We start from the raw sequence: 17,029 nt of genomic DNA, 5'->3' as shown, positions 1-17,029 counted from the left end.
ACCTTGGACTGCAAGAGAGCATTGGCCTTTTACGTGGAGCGGACAAAGCCCTTCAGACAGTCCACCCAGTTGTTTGTTTCTTTCAGTCCCAACAGGAGGGGAGTCCCCATCGGAGGAGTGGCCTAGTGGTTAGAGCACCGGTCTTGCAATCCAGAGGTGGCCGGTTCAAATCCCACTGCTGCTTCTTGTGATCTTGGGCAAGTCACTTAACCCTCCATTGCCTCAGGTATAAACTTAGATTGTGAGCCCTCCTGGGACAGAGAAATATCCAGAGTACCTGAATGTAACTCACCTTGAGCTCCTACTGAAAAAGGTGTGAACAAAATCTAAATAAATAATAAATCTCAAATTGGCTAGCAGATTGCATTTCCTTCACTTATGCACAACCTGGGCTGGCTCTAGAGGGCCATATCACGGCTCACAATGTTAGAGCTGCGTCAGTGGCTCACTTAAAATCAGCCTCCATTGAAGAGATTTGCAAGGCTGCAACGTGGTCATCAGTCCACACATTCACATCTCACTACTGTCTTCAGCAGGATACCCGACGCGACAGTCGGTTTGGGCAGTCAGTGCTGCAGAATCTGTTTGGCGTTTAGAATCCAACTTCACCCCCCTAGACCCATTTTTGTTCTGTTCCAGGCTGCACTCTCAGTTAGTTGTTCATGGTTTCAGGTCAATCTATGTTATGTCCTCGCCGTTGAGAGGCCCAATTGACCAATGTTCATTGTTTTGAGTGAGCCTGGTTGCTAGTGATACCCCACATGTGAGAACAAGCAGCCTGCTTGTCCTCGTAGAAAGCGAAGATACTTACCTGTAGCAGGTGTTCTCCGAGGATAGCAATCTGATTGTTCTCACAAACCCGCCCTCCTCCCCTTTGGAGGTGTTACTAGTTTGTTGTATGCTTTTTGATTTAACTAAGAAGCAAGCTCGTGCGATGGGCGGGAAGTCGTCCGTGCATGCGCTGTGCCCGTGATTCACGCGCCAGAAGACTCTGGGCAAAACTTTTTATTTTTGCTTCAAAAATTTGCTCCGTTTCCTGGGCCGACGCGGATATCGACCCACATATGAGAACAATCAGCCTGCTGTCCTCTGAGAATACCTGCTACAGGTAAGTATCTTCTCTTTATGTGCCCCCACCTATAGAACTGATGAAACTGCAGGTACCCAAAGCTGGCGAGGGCATACATAAGTTACTGTATTTGTGTGTAAGTAGTACCACACCCATGCAACTTTCATGGTCATCCAATGTGAATGCCTCCCTCGCAAACTGCAGAAAATCTGTGCTCTTTCTAAACCAGAACAGAGACAGCAGTGCAAATTTCACACACTCCTTATTATAACCCACAACAGAAACAACTGTGCAAACTCCACACACTCCCAGCTCTACCTCAGAACAGAGACAATAGTGCAAGCTCCATACTCTCCCTGCTCTACCTCAGAACAGAGACAGCAGTGCAAACTCCACACACTCCATGCTCTAACCCGCAAGAGGGACATTAATGCAAGCTCCAAACACTCCCTATTCTACCTCAGAATAGAGACAGCCGTGTAACAGAGATCTGGGGTTTGAGGTGCTGTCCACTGCATCCCTCCCCTTAGGACTGGAGGGAAGAGGATAAGGCTGGCGTAGATACAGCTGAAGATTCTCTCTCCTACTGTACTATATAAACTCAGATTTTGGGTATTCAAATCTTTTATGCTGCAGTTGGGGGCAGGAACAGGGAGCAGAGGGTTTGCATTGCTGTGATGTCTGCTTACTCCATTTTCTTGCTGGTCTCATTGTGCTTTACTCAGTTATCAGGGGGACAGGAAAGATGGGCTGAAGCTGGAAGCAGGAACTAAAGGGAGGCTCATGCTTGAGCTGCTGCCATTGTGGCACAGGAGAGACTTTCCCATGCTATAGTAGTTGAGAAGCATTGCTGTGGCACAGTGCCTTCGGCGAGCTCTGCTGTGAGTAGGACTAAGCTGACCTTTCTCAAGCCTTCTCATTCACAATGATAGTCTCTCTTTCCCCCAGGATTTCCTGTACAGATGCATTGGAACGGTCCTGAAGTCGTGTCCCACTAAAGAAGAGGTGAAGAAGCAGCTGCAAGAGCTGCTGGCAACTGCCCGATATCAGGAAGATGTAGAGAGAGAGGTGAGGGATTCACTTCTGTGCCTTGCTAATGATAGAATTCTGGCCAGGGTGTGAGCAGTAGAAGGAGCAGGTTGGGAGAGAGGGCAGGAGCTCACAGGCTTGGATACCCATGGGTTTCTGGGCAGGAAATCACTGATACACAGAGAGAAAGAGGAGACCCCCCCCCCCCCCCCAGCTCCATAGCTAGTTGCAGATTTTGTCACCAAGAGGAAAACGGGCAGAAGAAATTCTAGGTTGAGCAGGGTCCCTTTTGCTTGGGGTACTCTCTCCATCTGGTCTCTTCCACTTCAAGATACGTCCATGGATTTTATTTCTGACTTCTGCAAATAAAGGTCCAAAAACAAGCTGTATTTGAGACATTTCTGTTGGACTAATTTATTAGATTTGTTATAAACGTTTTTGCTCTAAACCTTTTATTAATGCTTTAACATAATTAATTATTCATTTATTAATGCTTTAACAATTAACGCCAAAATGAACACCGCCAAACTGCTCCTAATAATCTACTCCCTATCCCTAATTCACCACACACTAACCACCCCTCTCACACATACCAACAATATACCCACAATACACAAACTCTACAGACTACCCAGACATAATACATGTCACCAAAATAACAACAACCAAATTAACGGAAGAACTACTACACGCGGACAAAATCAACACAAAGGAAAGAAAGGACATAAGAAACCCAGATTCCAAGAGAATAGACAACTAACAAAAATTAACACAACTTCGAACCTAACTGACCCCTACCAAACAATTCAAGTGGGATACATAAATGCCAGATCAGTAGTCAACAAAACAACAGCAATAACAGACTGGATTACGACAGATAATCTCGACCTTCTATTCATTAGTGAAACCTGGATACACGATCATAAGGACCCCATAATTTTAGATCTGTGCCCCCCCCAGGATACAAAATCACTCACTGGACAAGGAAAGAAAAAAGAGGAGGAGGCATAGTTTTAATCCACAGATCCCACTTCACCGTAACAACAACAGCCGAATCCATAACCCCCCAACTTGAAATCGCCTCAGTTAGAATCCACCACACAACCTTGCTTGATTACCTACTTCCCCCATATCGGAGGCAAATGAGCTGGGTCGCAAAAGCAACGAGCAGCTCATTTGCATGCGATTTTCTTTGTGAATCCCTCAATCGGTAAATTTTTACCAATTTGGAAACGCAGACGGATCCTTAACGGGACCTTTGTGCATCTGGCTCTCAGTCCCAACACAGTAGAGACTGTAGTGTTGTGTGGGGGGAGGGGGGTTGGAGCATTGCAAGTCCCCAGTGAGTTAGTCCTGCAGGCTGTGTGCCTTGGGAGCCGCCATCCCTTTGACAGAATGGAGTAAAAAGCTGTGGCACTTCATACCTACAGCCACCAGGAGATTGATTGGGCAGGCAGCATTTGTAAACTTTGTTCCCACAAGGGGATGCATGTACTGTGGCCGTAGAGATGTGTTCTGGTGAGGACAGCCTTGCAGGCACATGATGGAAAGTAGTGCAGTGAATGTGAAGCAGGCACTCTCAGTTTGGCAGGAATTGCTGCCATTTCAAATGCTGCATGTGAGGCTAGTTACTACTACTACTATTTGACATTTCTAAAGCGCTACTAGGGTTACGCAGCGCTGTACAATTTAACATAGAAGGACCCTGCTCAAAGAGCTTACAATCTAAAGGACAAATGTACAAACAGTCAAGTAGGGGTCGTCAGATTGGGGCAGTCTAGGTTTCCTGAAAGGTTTAAAGGTTTAGGTTTAGGTATAAAGGTTTAGTTCACCACAGCTGGAGTTCTGGGAGCCTTTGAGGGCTGGAGAAGCCCAAGACTGAGCTGGGTGTTCCTTGTAGTTCCTTGTTTTGACTGTGTGTAGGGCTTTTTGTATGAAGCAGTCAAGCAGCATGGAGCTTTAGCCTACAGAGACTTCAAGGGATGTCCTGAGAGACCTGAAAAGACCATGAGTGGATTGGCAAGATAATTGGGCTGAAGAGGAGTTTAGTGAATCCTGGGGATAATCAGATCTCCCAGAGGAAAGTGAAGAATCCTGGGACGCCTGGGGGGAGGATGTGCCCCTTGTTGAGACACGTGGTACTGTTCTTTCACAGGAAGGAATTAAGGGACTGATGATGAAAAGTCCCCGTTAAAAACCGTGTCCATTTAGATCCATGGTAGAAGTTACCAATTTTGAAATAGCAAGTGATGCTCAAAAGAAATTGCATGTAAATGAGATTCACCTAAATTTAGCAAGCAGTTCGGTAGGGAAAGCGCCTATCGCATGCACAGAACCGTTTCTTGGTAAGTGTCCATGTTCTGCAAATGCCCAGGAATCCCACTGCTGTGCTCTCTTTTCCCCTGCAATACTTGCTGTCTCCCCGGCTCCCCTGTCTCCTTTTCCTTGTAGTGCTCTGATGCAGACTCTACCTTCCTCCTGCAGCTTACTTGCCTTCCCTCAGGCTGCCCCTGATTATTTTCTCTTGTGACTCTCCTCCTTGCTGAAATCCCCACCCCCCCCCGGCTGACATCATAGGTACTTTCCCCCAGCCCATTGGCTGCCAGCCTATTTTTCTGCCCCCCCCCAGCTGACATCATAGGGGCTTCCCCAGCCCATTGGCTGTCTGCTTGTTTCTCGCCCCCCCCCCAGCTGCCATTACAGGGGCTTTCCCCCAGCTGCTTCCTGTGGTCCTCTTTTAGTGGTGCCCCTCTGGTTGCCTCCTCTTGTGGTCCCCTTCTGGTGGTACTCTTCCAATGGCTAACCCCTGTGTTTCCATCATTGGTGGTGCTATTCTAGGGGCTGCTTCCTGTGGTTCCCCTCTGGTGGTGCTCTTCCAGTCTCTGCCTTCTGTGATAATCCTTGATCTTTTCCTATCATGCTTTAATTGTGGTCATCTCCTGTTTGGTCATTGCTGGTGGTTCCCCCTCTTATGGTGCTCTTCTGGCTGATGCCACCTTTGGTCTACCTCTTGTGGTGCTTTTCTGATGGCTGCCTCCTGTGGTTCCTCTTGCGGTGCTTTGCAGTGGCTGCCTTCAGTAGTCCTATTGGGTGGTGCTTTTCTGATGGCTGCCTCTTGTAGTTACTCTTGATTTTTTTCTATTATGCACTACTTGTGGTCACTTCTTTTTTGGTCATTGTTAGTGGCCAAGTGCTATGGTCCATAACGTTCAGACTTTCCTGAACACCCTTTCTATTACTAACGTATATTCTTATATGACAGATTACAGAGACTCTGTCACAGTAAGTGCTGTTGAGTTCAACTGCTTTACTTACTGTGGTCTCCTCCTTTTCTGTAGGGACTCGCCTGTGCGATTGGAATCTGTGCAGTCAATCACTTTGATGAGACCTTGACAAAGCTGGAGGACTTCCATAAATCTGATGTGTTAAAGAAGAACATGGTGCTATTCAATCTCTTCAAGGTAACCATATCCTTCACTTCAACAATATAGGGGGAGCTTTTCCCACAGAAAGATTAAGTAGTGCAGATTCTTCAATTTGTCGTTATACTATCAGTCAGTATCAGTGTGGATCTCATTGCCTATTCATATTTGGGTTCTCTCAGACTATTGGGCATTCTGTAAAGCACTTAAGACTCTATTATTCAACAAATATGTTCTACTTACGGATTACAGATAGTGCAAGACCAAATTTTCAGCGAATCTCAAATGAGTGAAAATACTAGCAATGAGCTGAAATATGCTTAACTAACACAGTCTTCTTCAGAATGTGTGGTATCCAGTGAAAAACTAGACTTTTTTCTTATTTAATGTGGAGAAACAACCTCAGTAGTCACAGCGTGGCAGCAGTGTGATGATTGCACTCAATGCCAACATTCAATTGACTCCGTTATTATCACCGGTCTGAAAACTCCACTTGTGTGAAAATAAAGGCTCTATATGGGGGTTATGTAAGCAATGGATGCCAATGCATAAGGCATCGTGACTTGCCAATAGTTACTTGGCCCCCTGAGGAAGCTAAATCGCCAAGTGAAACGGTGAGCCCCGTTGGGCAAAATTCTATAAGCTAAGTAACATTATTAATTCAAGCAACTGCCTAACATCACGCTTAAATGATACTGTAATGGGCTTTATTTAACCCCCATATAGAGCCTTTATTTTCACACAAGTGGAGTTTTCAGACCGGTGATAATAACGTAGTCAATTGAATGCTGGCATTGAGTGCAATCATCACACTGCTGCCACGCTGTGACTACTGAATTTGTTTCTCCACTTTAAATAAGAAAAAAGTCTAGTTTTTCACTGGATACCACACATTCTGAAGAAGACTGTGTTAGTTACATATTTCAGCTCATTGCTACTACTTACGGATTAGACAACTTTGTAAATTTGTAATTCCTAGTATAATGCTGCCAGTTCTTGTAATATTGTAACCCGCATTGAACTAATTTTTTGGGTAATTGCAGGCTAGAAGACATGTGTAACATAACAAATGACTTCTGTCTTTTTAGACATGTAGGGAACATGTAGGTTATGGTGCTGTTTGTGTAATGGGTTTAGCTGACTGGAGACAGTATGGAAGCAGTGTTCACAACCCCAGGAGTTGGAGGAGAGGCGGCCTAACCATTATCTGGTTCCTGAGGGAGTCACAATCTGTGGCCAGGCAGTGAATGGAAGCTGGGGAACTAGCAATAGAGAGAAATACTCGCAACAGTTATGACCTTGTGATTGTTGAAGGAATCTGCTAGACAAGAAATGCAGGCTCAGTATTTACCCTTTTAAGCCTTTCTGACTGCTGATTTCAATTACTTTTCACATGATACTACTGCTGCTACTTACTAATCATTTCTGTAGTGCTACTTGATGTACACAGCACTGTACACATTATATGCAGGTACTTTCTCTGTCCCTAGAGGAGGACTCACAATCTAATTTTTGGAGCAGGAGAGGGTTAAGTGACTTGCCCAAGGTCACAAGGAGCTGCAGTGGGAATTGAACCCTAGGTTGCCAGGATCAAAGCCCCTTGCACTAACCATTAGGCCACTTGTCCACGTGATCAGAGGTTTCCTGATACAGTGACCTGCACTATAACAGGTAACAGGAAATCACATTTTGAGGTCCAGCAGAAATTGCTGTAAGCCCCTAGAATAAAGCTTAATGAAGCTGTAGGCCTATAAGTGATCTATTAATTGCAGCTCTGTCCTGTACAGAGAACTTTCTCTCTTACTTTATGAGCAAGGTCCTTGGATGGAAGTGATCCTTTTATCTGGAAATGATGGAGTTTTTGTAATTTCCTGACACCTTCCTTAAACACTCCTGAGTCCTGCAAATGTCATCTAGGGAAAGGCCAGACCTAGCATATAGTGGTGATGTCACATCCTACAGCTCAGAGAGACACACTGTATTTTAATAACGATGTCCTTTTCTGCTAGTTTCATTGGGGGGAGAGGGTGGATGTAGTGTGACAGACATGATCTGGCAGTGCTTCATGGTGACCATATTAAATTCTACTTTTGTTTCTGTCAGGACCGGAATGAGAATGAGTTAGAGAAGGTGAAAAGCGCTCTTATCCTGAGTTATGGATATATCGCACTATTTGCTCAGAAAGAACTTTTATTAGCCAGGATTGAAGCTGACATCCTTCGGAACATTCTGCAGTATTTCTACACAAAGGTGTGTCAGCATTGGGGGAGAGTGTCAAAGTTATCTGTTTTTGTAATAGAGGAACATGAATCCTTCTCTTATGTAAGCAGTGTGGGATTTGCCACCAAGAGGACAGCAGCAGTAGATTGCTTTGAAATAGAAGGCAAGCGTGAAAGCAAAACTGAGCTGGATTAAGATATTAGAAATAAAATTATATGTAAACTATGAGATTAGTGGTAATCCATGCTTAGATACAAAACTGGGAATTTGTTTGTTCCCAGATATAGTCAGAACATGTCCTGCACTGTAAAATCTATAGGAACTCAAGTACTGTGCATTAGATACAGTGGAAAACAGCATTTCTGCACTGTGAGATCCTGCAGTAATGCACATACACTTGCCATAGGTATAATGGAGGTCAGTGTCTTCTGTGCTATGAGATCCTTCAGTGAAAGAACTTTCAAAGCATCTAACTATGCAGTTCTGTATATGCAAAAAACACATTCCTTTCTGTCCTCCCAGGTTTCTAACATGCTGTATTTTACTTTTTATTGTTCAGGTTCTGGGAATAAAGGTAGAAACCAAGGTACAGTCCAAAGACTTAAACCTAAGCTCCTAATTATGCCCTTTCACTCCTCTTTTCTGTCCTTGCTTCTCTAAAAAAAATCAGAGAGGGCAGTCTGGAAGCCCGGAGGGTCTCTACTGACCCTGCTTACCTTGGACACAGGCAAAAGTATAAGAGCTGCTTTGTGTTCTGACTAGAAGCCTTCAAGGGAATGTAGTGATGGAACACTGGGATAAACTAGGAAATGGAGTTAACCTCCTACCTCTGAAAAGCTTTAATCATTGGTCCCAAATAATATGAACCATGTTGGTCATTCATACGCTGGAACTCAGAGGCAGAGGTAATGTGTGGTTGAGGATATCGAACAATGATTGTTGCTTCCAGAAAAAAAATAAGACTTTTATTGTATGAAATAACTTAGAAAAGCGGTCTCCATGTATACTTTGTTGAGGACCTATAATCCTAGTTTTTTAGGTGTAGGAGGTTATCTCTGTTTTCCCATTTATACCAGTCTTCTTTATTTAAATTTGTTGTTTGCACCACTCCATTTGCTGTTTTTGGCCATTAACTCTATGGATAATCTGACCTGGGCAAAGGGAGTCTGCAAATATTTGGCCTTTCTTGAAGCATTTTAAAACTGCAGATGTGAACCACATGCTTCTTTCCTGGCATTATTTAATAATCTTGAACTTGTCTTGTGATTCTTCTTTCTAATCTGTTGAAATTCATTTCCTTTCTTTAAACTTTTTAACATGAAAGTTTTGCATATTTTGTTGTAAATGCAAACCCTGTTTTGAAAAGTCTAATCTCTTGAGGTTGCTGTGTGAAATGCAAGGCGCAGTGCCCCGTAGGGTTCACGGAGCCAAAAATAACGTGGCGCCGTGCCCCGACGGGCCTACGCACCAAGCCCAGCGGGGGGCGAGCGAGGGAAGGGACAAGCCCCCATCACCAGAGGCTCCCCTGCTGGGCAACAGGAGGAGCCTCGGAGGGGCTTAAAAGCCCATGCTGAGAGCCAGGTCGACCTCTTCCGGTCGCCACGGCCAGTTGTGTGCACCCATCCCCCCCTCCCCAGTAAAGCATAATGTACACAAGTAGAAATTGTCGCAGCTTGGGCGGGGTACCCAAGCCGGTTAACATTTTGCTAGGCAGCTAGCAGCTGCAGTTATCATACGGCTCCCTTGCTGTGCGGCGGGGAGCCCCGTTCAAGATTAGCCAGTCTTGCTAGTGCGGCGGACTCGGCTTGGGGGTTATTGAGCCTGAGGCTGAAAGCGGCTTGGGTATGCCCAGGGTTAAGATATGTTGTTGTAATTAAATAAAGCTGCGGCCAAGTTGTGCCAAATCAGCAAATAATATGTGTGAAGTCTTTATTCAGTGAAGGGTAAATGCAGTAAACAAGGGGCCCGAGGGGTCTCGGCTGCCTACGTTAACAGTGGTGGGAACAGCTCTGCTCAGCCACACCAGCAAATAGTCCAGAGTTAATTTGGCTGCTCTAGGCCAGAGAAGAGACTAGTTTGACAACAGCACCAAAGTGATAATAGAAATTGCTGCTTCTCATCAGCTTTTCAAAGTAAAAGACAGGCAAGAGAATTTGCTTAAGAAAGTGAAGGTCTTTCATTCAAGACTAGATTGACTAAAAGGTGCTACTGCTTCATCACACATGTTATTTTATGCAATGCTAACTGCATTAGCATGATAATGAATGTTCATAAATCTAGCCCTCAACAAATGGAACATGTACTGCAAATGTGAAGCCCCTCAACCATTCTCCCTTCTTTGCGGCTGGCCAGGCTTCCTAACTCTTACTGTACCTGAATGTAACTTATCTTGAGCTACAACCTGAAAATGCATCAGCCAAATAGAAATAAACAAAAGTAAACAAATTCTCCCTGCTGAGAGGAGTGCCTTGAGCTGGAAGAAGCCAGATCACCCCAGACAAATTAATATTGAGTGAGAACTCAATCTTTGTTTCTCCTATCTTGTGAGTTGAGCAGTCCTCTTGTTGGGAGATTTTCTTTTTGGTTTCTGTGGTAGAGAGCTAGACCTGCCCATTCAGGTGTTTCTTCTTTCTGCATTTGGGTGGGCAGAATTTTGTGGGATAAGTTATCTCTTTTTTTTTTCCAACCTCTATTTATTGAAACATATGAAACAGTGTGACAGGATGCTTGAATGATATAGACCATATTGACAGATACAAAAATCCAGTATAAAAGTATAAGGAAATAAAAATCAGATGCACAAGATGTGGTACAGCACTTAAAATATAAACCAGAAGTGTAGCCACTTATACAGTAATGTTTGGCATAAATTATGCACAATCCTCCCGATATTCAAAAATATTTAACTGTCTAGAAATGGCTCCTGGTTGGTTAAATAGCGTTTAAGTGCCTAACTGCAGATATTCAGCAGTGATACCCAGTTAGGCATGGATATTCAGTTCCAAACTGGATATGTTGAGTGGTCAAAATAGGTCCCTTAAATAGCAGGCCTATCTTTGTATCTTTGACCACTAAAAAGTTAACTGGTTAGCGGTTAATGTTTTAGTAGAAACAGCCCGGTGTTGAATATCCGGGGTCAGCGCCGATCACAGCACTTATGCGGGCTGCCTTCCTTGGGCTGAATATCGGCCCCAGTGTCTTTAGAAGAGACTTGCTCATCCTAATACATTTTCTTATAAAGAGAGAGTCACTGAATCAAACATGCAAATGTTCACACAATGCTAACATTACTTAACTAATACAAAACAGACAGCTGAATCCTTATATATATATATATATATATATATATATATATATATATATATATAGGTGTCTATTTTTCTCCGAGGACAAGCAGGCTGCTTATTCTCACATGTGGGTCGACATCTGCGTTGGCCCGGGAACCGTCGTTTTGCAAGAGCAAAATATAAAAAAAGTTTTGCCAGAGTCTAATGGCGTGCATGCAGCACGCACCGCGCATGCGTGGACTGATTTCCCACCCACCGCGCGAACGCATCTCCTCAGTTTCTTTTTTTTCCATGACGAGGTGCGGCAGGTTCCTTCTGTGCTCCTCGTTTAGGCCTGGGAAGAGAGTCTTCGTTTCACGAGTTTTTCGCGCTTTGTTTTCTTAAAAAAAAAAAAGAGAAAGCTTTCCTACCCTTTTATTTTTCGTTTAGTATTTCTTCCTCAATTTAAAGTTTTATTTCTTTTTCGATGCGGTCTGCCTTTAGGCTACGTGGTCGGGTTTCTCCCCTTTTTGTGCCCTCTTCTTTTTGGCACAATCGCGTCGTTCGATGACATGGAAGGAAAAACGACTTCGGCAAAATCAAAGACACCCAGCGGCTTCAAACGTTGTACTTGGTGCAACCGGACCATCTCAGGTACCGATACTCACTCCAGGTGTATCCAGTGCCTTGGGCCCGACCATAGCCCAGCCGCTTGTAGTCTGTGTCTTCATATGAAGAAACAGACTCAAGCGTCTCGAGAAGCCCAGCGAGAAAAACATTTTGGGGCTTGGCCTGGTCCTTCGATGTTGACATCGACATCGGTACCAAGGTCATCGGCGTCGACATCAAAGGAGGCATTGATATTGGGAGCAGATGTAATGGCTGCTGAGAGACCAACTCACGCTGGGAGCAGTGAGGCGTCGAGTGGGTCTCCACCTCTCTCGAGGTCTCCTGTTATGCAGGCCCCCCCCCAGGACTGACCTTCGTCGGCCCCTGCCCCAAGGAGATGTGAGGATTCCACGTCCTCATCGGTACCGAGGAGTCTCGAATACGGGCATCGAACGAAGGTGAAGAAGCACCGTCATCAATCTCCTTCGACACATGATGCAGGGAGCTCCGGGGCGTCGAGGGACTCGGCACCCGAAAAGCGTCGGCACTGAGATGACCACTCCCCCTCTATACAAGAGGTGACGATAAGTCGGTCTTCTGACAGCCCGGTACCTGCTCCTGAACCTCTGCAGATTCTGCCATCGGTTGTTTCACCGACCCCGCAGCCTTTTGCTATGGCGGCTCTCGACGAGCGTATCCAGGCCCTGCTTCCAGAGCTTTTGGAAGGATTGCTGCGCCAGTCTGCTTCGGTGTTGGGGGTGCTTGCGCCTTCCGTACCTTCTGCTGCAGTGAGGTCCCTGGCCTCAGTGCTGCTTGTGGCATCGATGTCGGCTGCCACACAGTTTGACTCCCCTTCGATGTTGGCGGAGGAAGCTTCACCACAGTCCAGGCGAGCGTCAGCCTCTCAACATCGCCGTCGAGGCAGGCTCAGTCTCGGAGTGCCCTCAAAGAGGTTTTATCCGATACTGAAGAGGAGCGTTCGTGGGAATCAGAGGAAGATCCTAGGCATTTTTCTTCTGACGAGTCCTATGGGATTCCCTCTGAATCTTCCCCTCCACTGGAAAGGAGACTGTCTCCTCTGGAGAGTCTGTCCTTTACATCTTTTGTCTGGGAAATGGCTACGGCTATTCCTTTTCCTATGGAGGTTGAGGATGAGCCCAGGGCTGAGATGCTCGAGGTCCTGGACTATCCTTCTCCACCTAGGAAGGCTGTGACGGCTCCTCTACATAAGGTACCGAAGGAGGTCCGTATGTGGAACTGGTTGTTCCCTCTGTCTGGCCCCGTGATCCCGAAGAAAGCTGATTCCCAGTATCAGATCCACGGTGAACCTGGGTTGATGAGGTCTCAGTTACCCCACATTTCCATGGTGATGGACTCCGCCTTCAAGAGAGCCAGGAGTACTAGAGACTATGCCTCGGCGCCCCTAGGCAGAGAAGCTAGGACCTTGAACTCTTTTGGGAGGAAGATGTATCAGGCCACTATGTTCGCCACCCGAATTCAGTCATACCAGCTCTTCACGAGTGTCCACGTGCGGAACTTGGTGAGGCAACTGTCCAGCTTGGTTGATGCCCTCACTCCGGAGCAGGCCGAGCCTTTTCACCAGGTGGTCAGGCAGCAGAAGGCGTGTCGTAAATTCCTGGCCTGGGGTACTTTCGACACTTTTGATGTAGCATCCAGAATTGATGTCCTGGGTATAATGATGCACAGACTCTTATGGCTGCTTGTCTCTGACCTGGACCATTCGGTCCAGCAGCGAATGGCGGATGTTCTTTGCTGGGGGGATAACCTTTTTGGTGAAAAAGTAGAGGATCGTGATGACTAAATCAAGAATCACAATGATGCTATGGATTCTCTCTCCCGCCAGGCATCTTCTGCTACAACCTCCTCAACTAGGAGGTATTTTGGAGGGAAGAGGAGTGCTCCCTATTCCTATGCTAGGCGTAGGTACAGTCCGGTTTCTCTGCAGCATGCCCAGGCTCAGCCCCAGCGCACTTGTTCTCGTCAACAGCGTACGCCTAAGACCCCTGCTGCTCCCCAGCAAAAGCAAAGGACGGTCTTTTGACTGGCTCCAGTTCAGCATAGTCTCTCTAAAAGTGTCTGTACCGGACGGCTTGCCGGTTGGGGGGGAGGTTAATGCTTTTTCACCAAAGGTGGCCTCTCATAACCTCCGACCAGTGGGTTCTTCAAATAGTCCAGTTAGGATACACCCTCAGTCTGGAATCCAAACCTCCAAATTGCCCACCGGGAGCTCATTCTTACAGCTCCCAGCACAAGCAGGTACTTGCAGAGGAACTCTCCGCCCTTCTGAAGGCCCAAGCAGTCGAACCCGTTCCACCAGGAGAAGAAGGGCTGGGATTCTATTCCAGGTACTTCCTTGTGCAAAAGAGAACAGGGGGGATGCGTCCCATCCTAGATCTAAGGGACCTGAACAAATTCCTAGTCCGAGAAAAGTTTAGGATGGTTTCCCTGGGCACCCTTCTTCCCATGATTCAAGAGAACGATTGGCTATGCTCTCAGGACTTAAAGGATGCTTAAAAACACATCTCGATACTTCCAGCTCACAGGAAGTATCTTCGATTTTGCTGGGAACACAGCACTTTCAGTACTGTGTACTGCCTTTTGGCCTGGCGTCTACGCCCAGAGTGTTCACAAAGTGTTTGGCTGTAGTCGCAGCGTCGCTACGCAAGCTGGGAGTGCATGTGTTCCCTTATCTGGACGATTGGCTGGTGAAGAGCACCTTGGAGAACGGTGCTTTGGAGTCCATGCGAATAACTATTCAGGTGCTAGAGCTACTGGGGTTCATAATAAATTACTCCAAGTCCCATCTCACTCCTGTTCAAAGACTGGAATTTATTGGAGCACTGCTGGACACAAAGACAGCTCGGGTTTATCTTCCCGACCCAAGGGCAGACAACCTCCTGTCTCTGGTGTCCATGGTTCGAGCGTCTCAACAGATCACAGCTTGGCAGATGTTGAGACTTTTCGGCCACATGGCCTCCACAGTTCATGTAACTCCCATGGCACGTCTACGTATTAGATCAGTTCAATGGACCCTAGCTTTCCAGTGGTATCAGGCTGCAAGGGATCTGGAGGATGTAATCCAACTCTCCACCGATTTTTGAAATTCTCTTCATTGGTGGACAATCCACTCCAATTTGACCTTGGGATGACCATTTCAAATTCCTCAGCGGCGGGAGGGAAATCAGTCCACGCATGCGCGGCACACGCTGCACGCACGCCAGAAGACTCTGACAAAACTTTTTAAATATTTTGCTCTGGAAAACGCCGGTTCCTGGGCCGACACGGACATCAACCCACATGTGAGAAAATCAGCCTGCTGTCCTCGGAGAATACCTGCTACAGGTAAGTATCTTCGCTTTATCCTACGGGGGAAAAAAAAGTTGTAAAGAATTGAGAGGCGCATGGGCTAGTGCTTTCCAACAGCACACTAAATTAAATTAAGGTTATGTTGACGGCATATCTATAATGCTGAGTAACTTATAATTCACCCATTCGGGCTTTGTCTTTTCCTGATTAGTGTTGTAGCGAAACAGAGAATTTTTCTGCTTGTAAATTGTATAGCTGTTGTTTATGATGTGCATTTCCCTTGTTTGGCCAGCAGGTGGTGACTGTCATTTGTTTGTAAAATTGTTACAGAAGTAACAGTTTTGTTCTTCTTGCCGTAAGTAGAGGAGTGTGGTAGCCGTGTTAGTCCACTCTTAAGGTTATCAATAGAAATCAAACAAAATAAAACATGGAAAAGAAAATAAGATGATACCTTTTTTATTGGACATAACTTAATACATTTCTTGATTAGCTTTCGAAGGTTGCCCTTCTTTGTCAGATCTTCTTGCCAAAAGCTGTTAGCTTAAACTTTGAGGTAATCTTTTAGTCTCAGATAACGACAAGTGAAACCCAGTTGGTGGGGTGGAGGGTGCTAGTGTAGAGCACAAGCAGCAGGTATAGGCACATCTGAGGTGTGCTGGGGACAGACCCTTCAGATGGCCACAGGGTCTAGGCGGATGGCTAGGTGTTTTGCCACACAATTTATAATTATTTGTATTTTTTATCTGTATTTTGTTGTTATTTAATATGACCGAGAGTGAATGTGGATGGAAGGCCTGGTTGGATGCTCCTTTACTGTTTTTTAATAGTGTTCTTTTTTGAACATTTTCTTTTAAAATTATTATTGTAAACATATTAGAAAGGTGGTATATCAAGTACTTTAAACTACTAAGAAGGTGCAGCCTGGTAGTGGGATTTAATGTCTCTTTCCAAATTTCTGTCTTGAGCTCTAACACTAGCTCTGACAATTGTATATTCCATAAACTGACATATTCTAATCAATAAATAGAAGATTAAAGTTATTTTTCTACCTTTGTCATTTGATCATTTTATTCTTTATTTGTGCAGATTTGATATTCTGACATTCAAATTTCATCATGGAGATGTACATTAAGAAATGTAAACAGATGCTTAAAAATATAATAAAAACAAAATAAGACACCAAAAAACATCAAGAACCAAAATGGGAGGAAAATGTGAAAAAGCACAATAATATTAATCCAAATACTAACATTTTATGGATAACAAGAAATGGGATAAAATCAGAAATAAAATCATGAAATACAAAAAAATAAATACTTTAGAGGAGAAAATTACATAGATATTTCAGGGGACAAAGTCTGCAAAGGCCTGACCAAAGAGGAAGGTTTTTAGGAGAGCTTTAAATTTGGGCAAGGAAAATTCAGTGGATTTCCAGAGAGAGCATTTTCCATAAAGTGGGGGTGATGCAACAAAAATCAAAATTGCGAGTTGAGGCGAAGTGGAGGTTATAGGGCTACTGATTTTTACTTTCGAATGGAAGAAGACTGGGATATTTATACATTGTATATGTTTTTGGATGTAATGTATGGTGTTTGTCTTAATTAGATATGTGTGTGTTTTGTATTATGGTTTTTACACCACTTTTGGCTACTCTAGAGTGTCTAGGAGGTGATTTATAAATGTTTTAAATAAATAAATGGCTTACAGCCATTTCTTCACAGTAGGGTGCACTCATGCTTTTGGGTTTAGGGGTATTACTGACTCACCTTGTTATGTTGCACTATCAGTGGAGCTTTGTGACATTGGAGGAGAGTAACTTAGCCAAATTTCCAGTGCTTCCTTCATTGCATTTCTCATTTTGTCTCGTGATTAGTAATTTCTATGTGTGCTCTCTTTTCCCATGCTTCCTGGATCCAGGATCTCACCCTGAAGCTCTGCCTCATTAGGAGTATCTCCATGCTGAGCCTGGCCATTTGTGAGAGCAACAAGGCCTCTTCCTTCTTTTTTTCCCGAAAAGCAGAACTGGTGGGTCAGATGATGGTAAGTTGTAGCAAGTCATAATCCAAATAGGTTATACACTATCACAT

The 17,029-nt window shown here is 44.9% G+C and overlaps 1 protein-coding gene across 3 annotated transcripts in view; it reads left to right on the top strand.

The window, feature by feature from the left end:
* Positions 1 to 17,029, top strand: part of MROH1 (maestro heat like repeat family member 1) — a 491,156-nt gene that overhangs the window by 233,447 nt on the left and 240,680 nt on the right. For all 3 annotated transcript variants that reach the window (XM_030220764.1, XM_030220756.1, XM_030220773.1), the window contains exons 20-24: positions 2,018 to 2,137; positions 5,437 to 5,559; positions 7,624 to 7,770; positions 8,300 to 8,326; positions 16,860 to 16,982. In XM_030220764.1, coding sequence (XP_030076624.1) covers positions 2,018 to 2,137; positions 5,437 to 5,559; positions 7,624 to 7,770; positions 8,300 to 8,326; positions 16,860 to 16,982 — 540 coding nt within the window. The remainder of the gene's footprint in view (positions 1 to 2,017; positions 2,138 to 5,436; positions 5,560 to 7,623; positions 7,771 to 8,299; positions 8,327 to 16,859; positions 16,983 to 17,029) is intronic.

The sequence above is a fragment of the Microcaecilia unicolor genome, chromosome 1, assembly GCF_901765095.1.
Source record: "Microcaecilia unicolor chromosome 1, aMicUni1.1, whole genome shotgun sequence".
Classification (NCBI taxonomy): domain Eukaryota; kingdom Metazoa; phylum Chordata; class Amphibia; order Gymnophiona; family Siphonopidae; genus Microcaecilia; species Microcaecilia unicolor.
The sequence above is the reverse complement of the archived record's forward strand: the minus strand, read 5'-3'. Positions and strand labels throughout refer to the sequence as shown.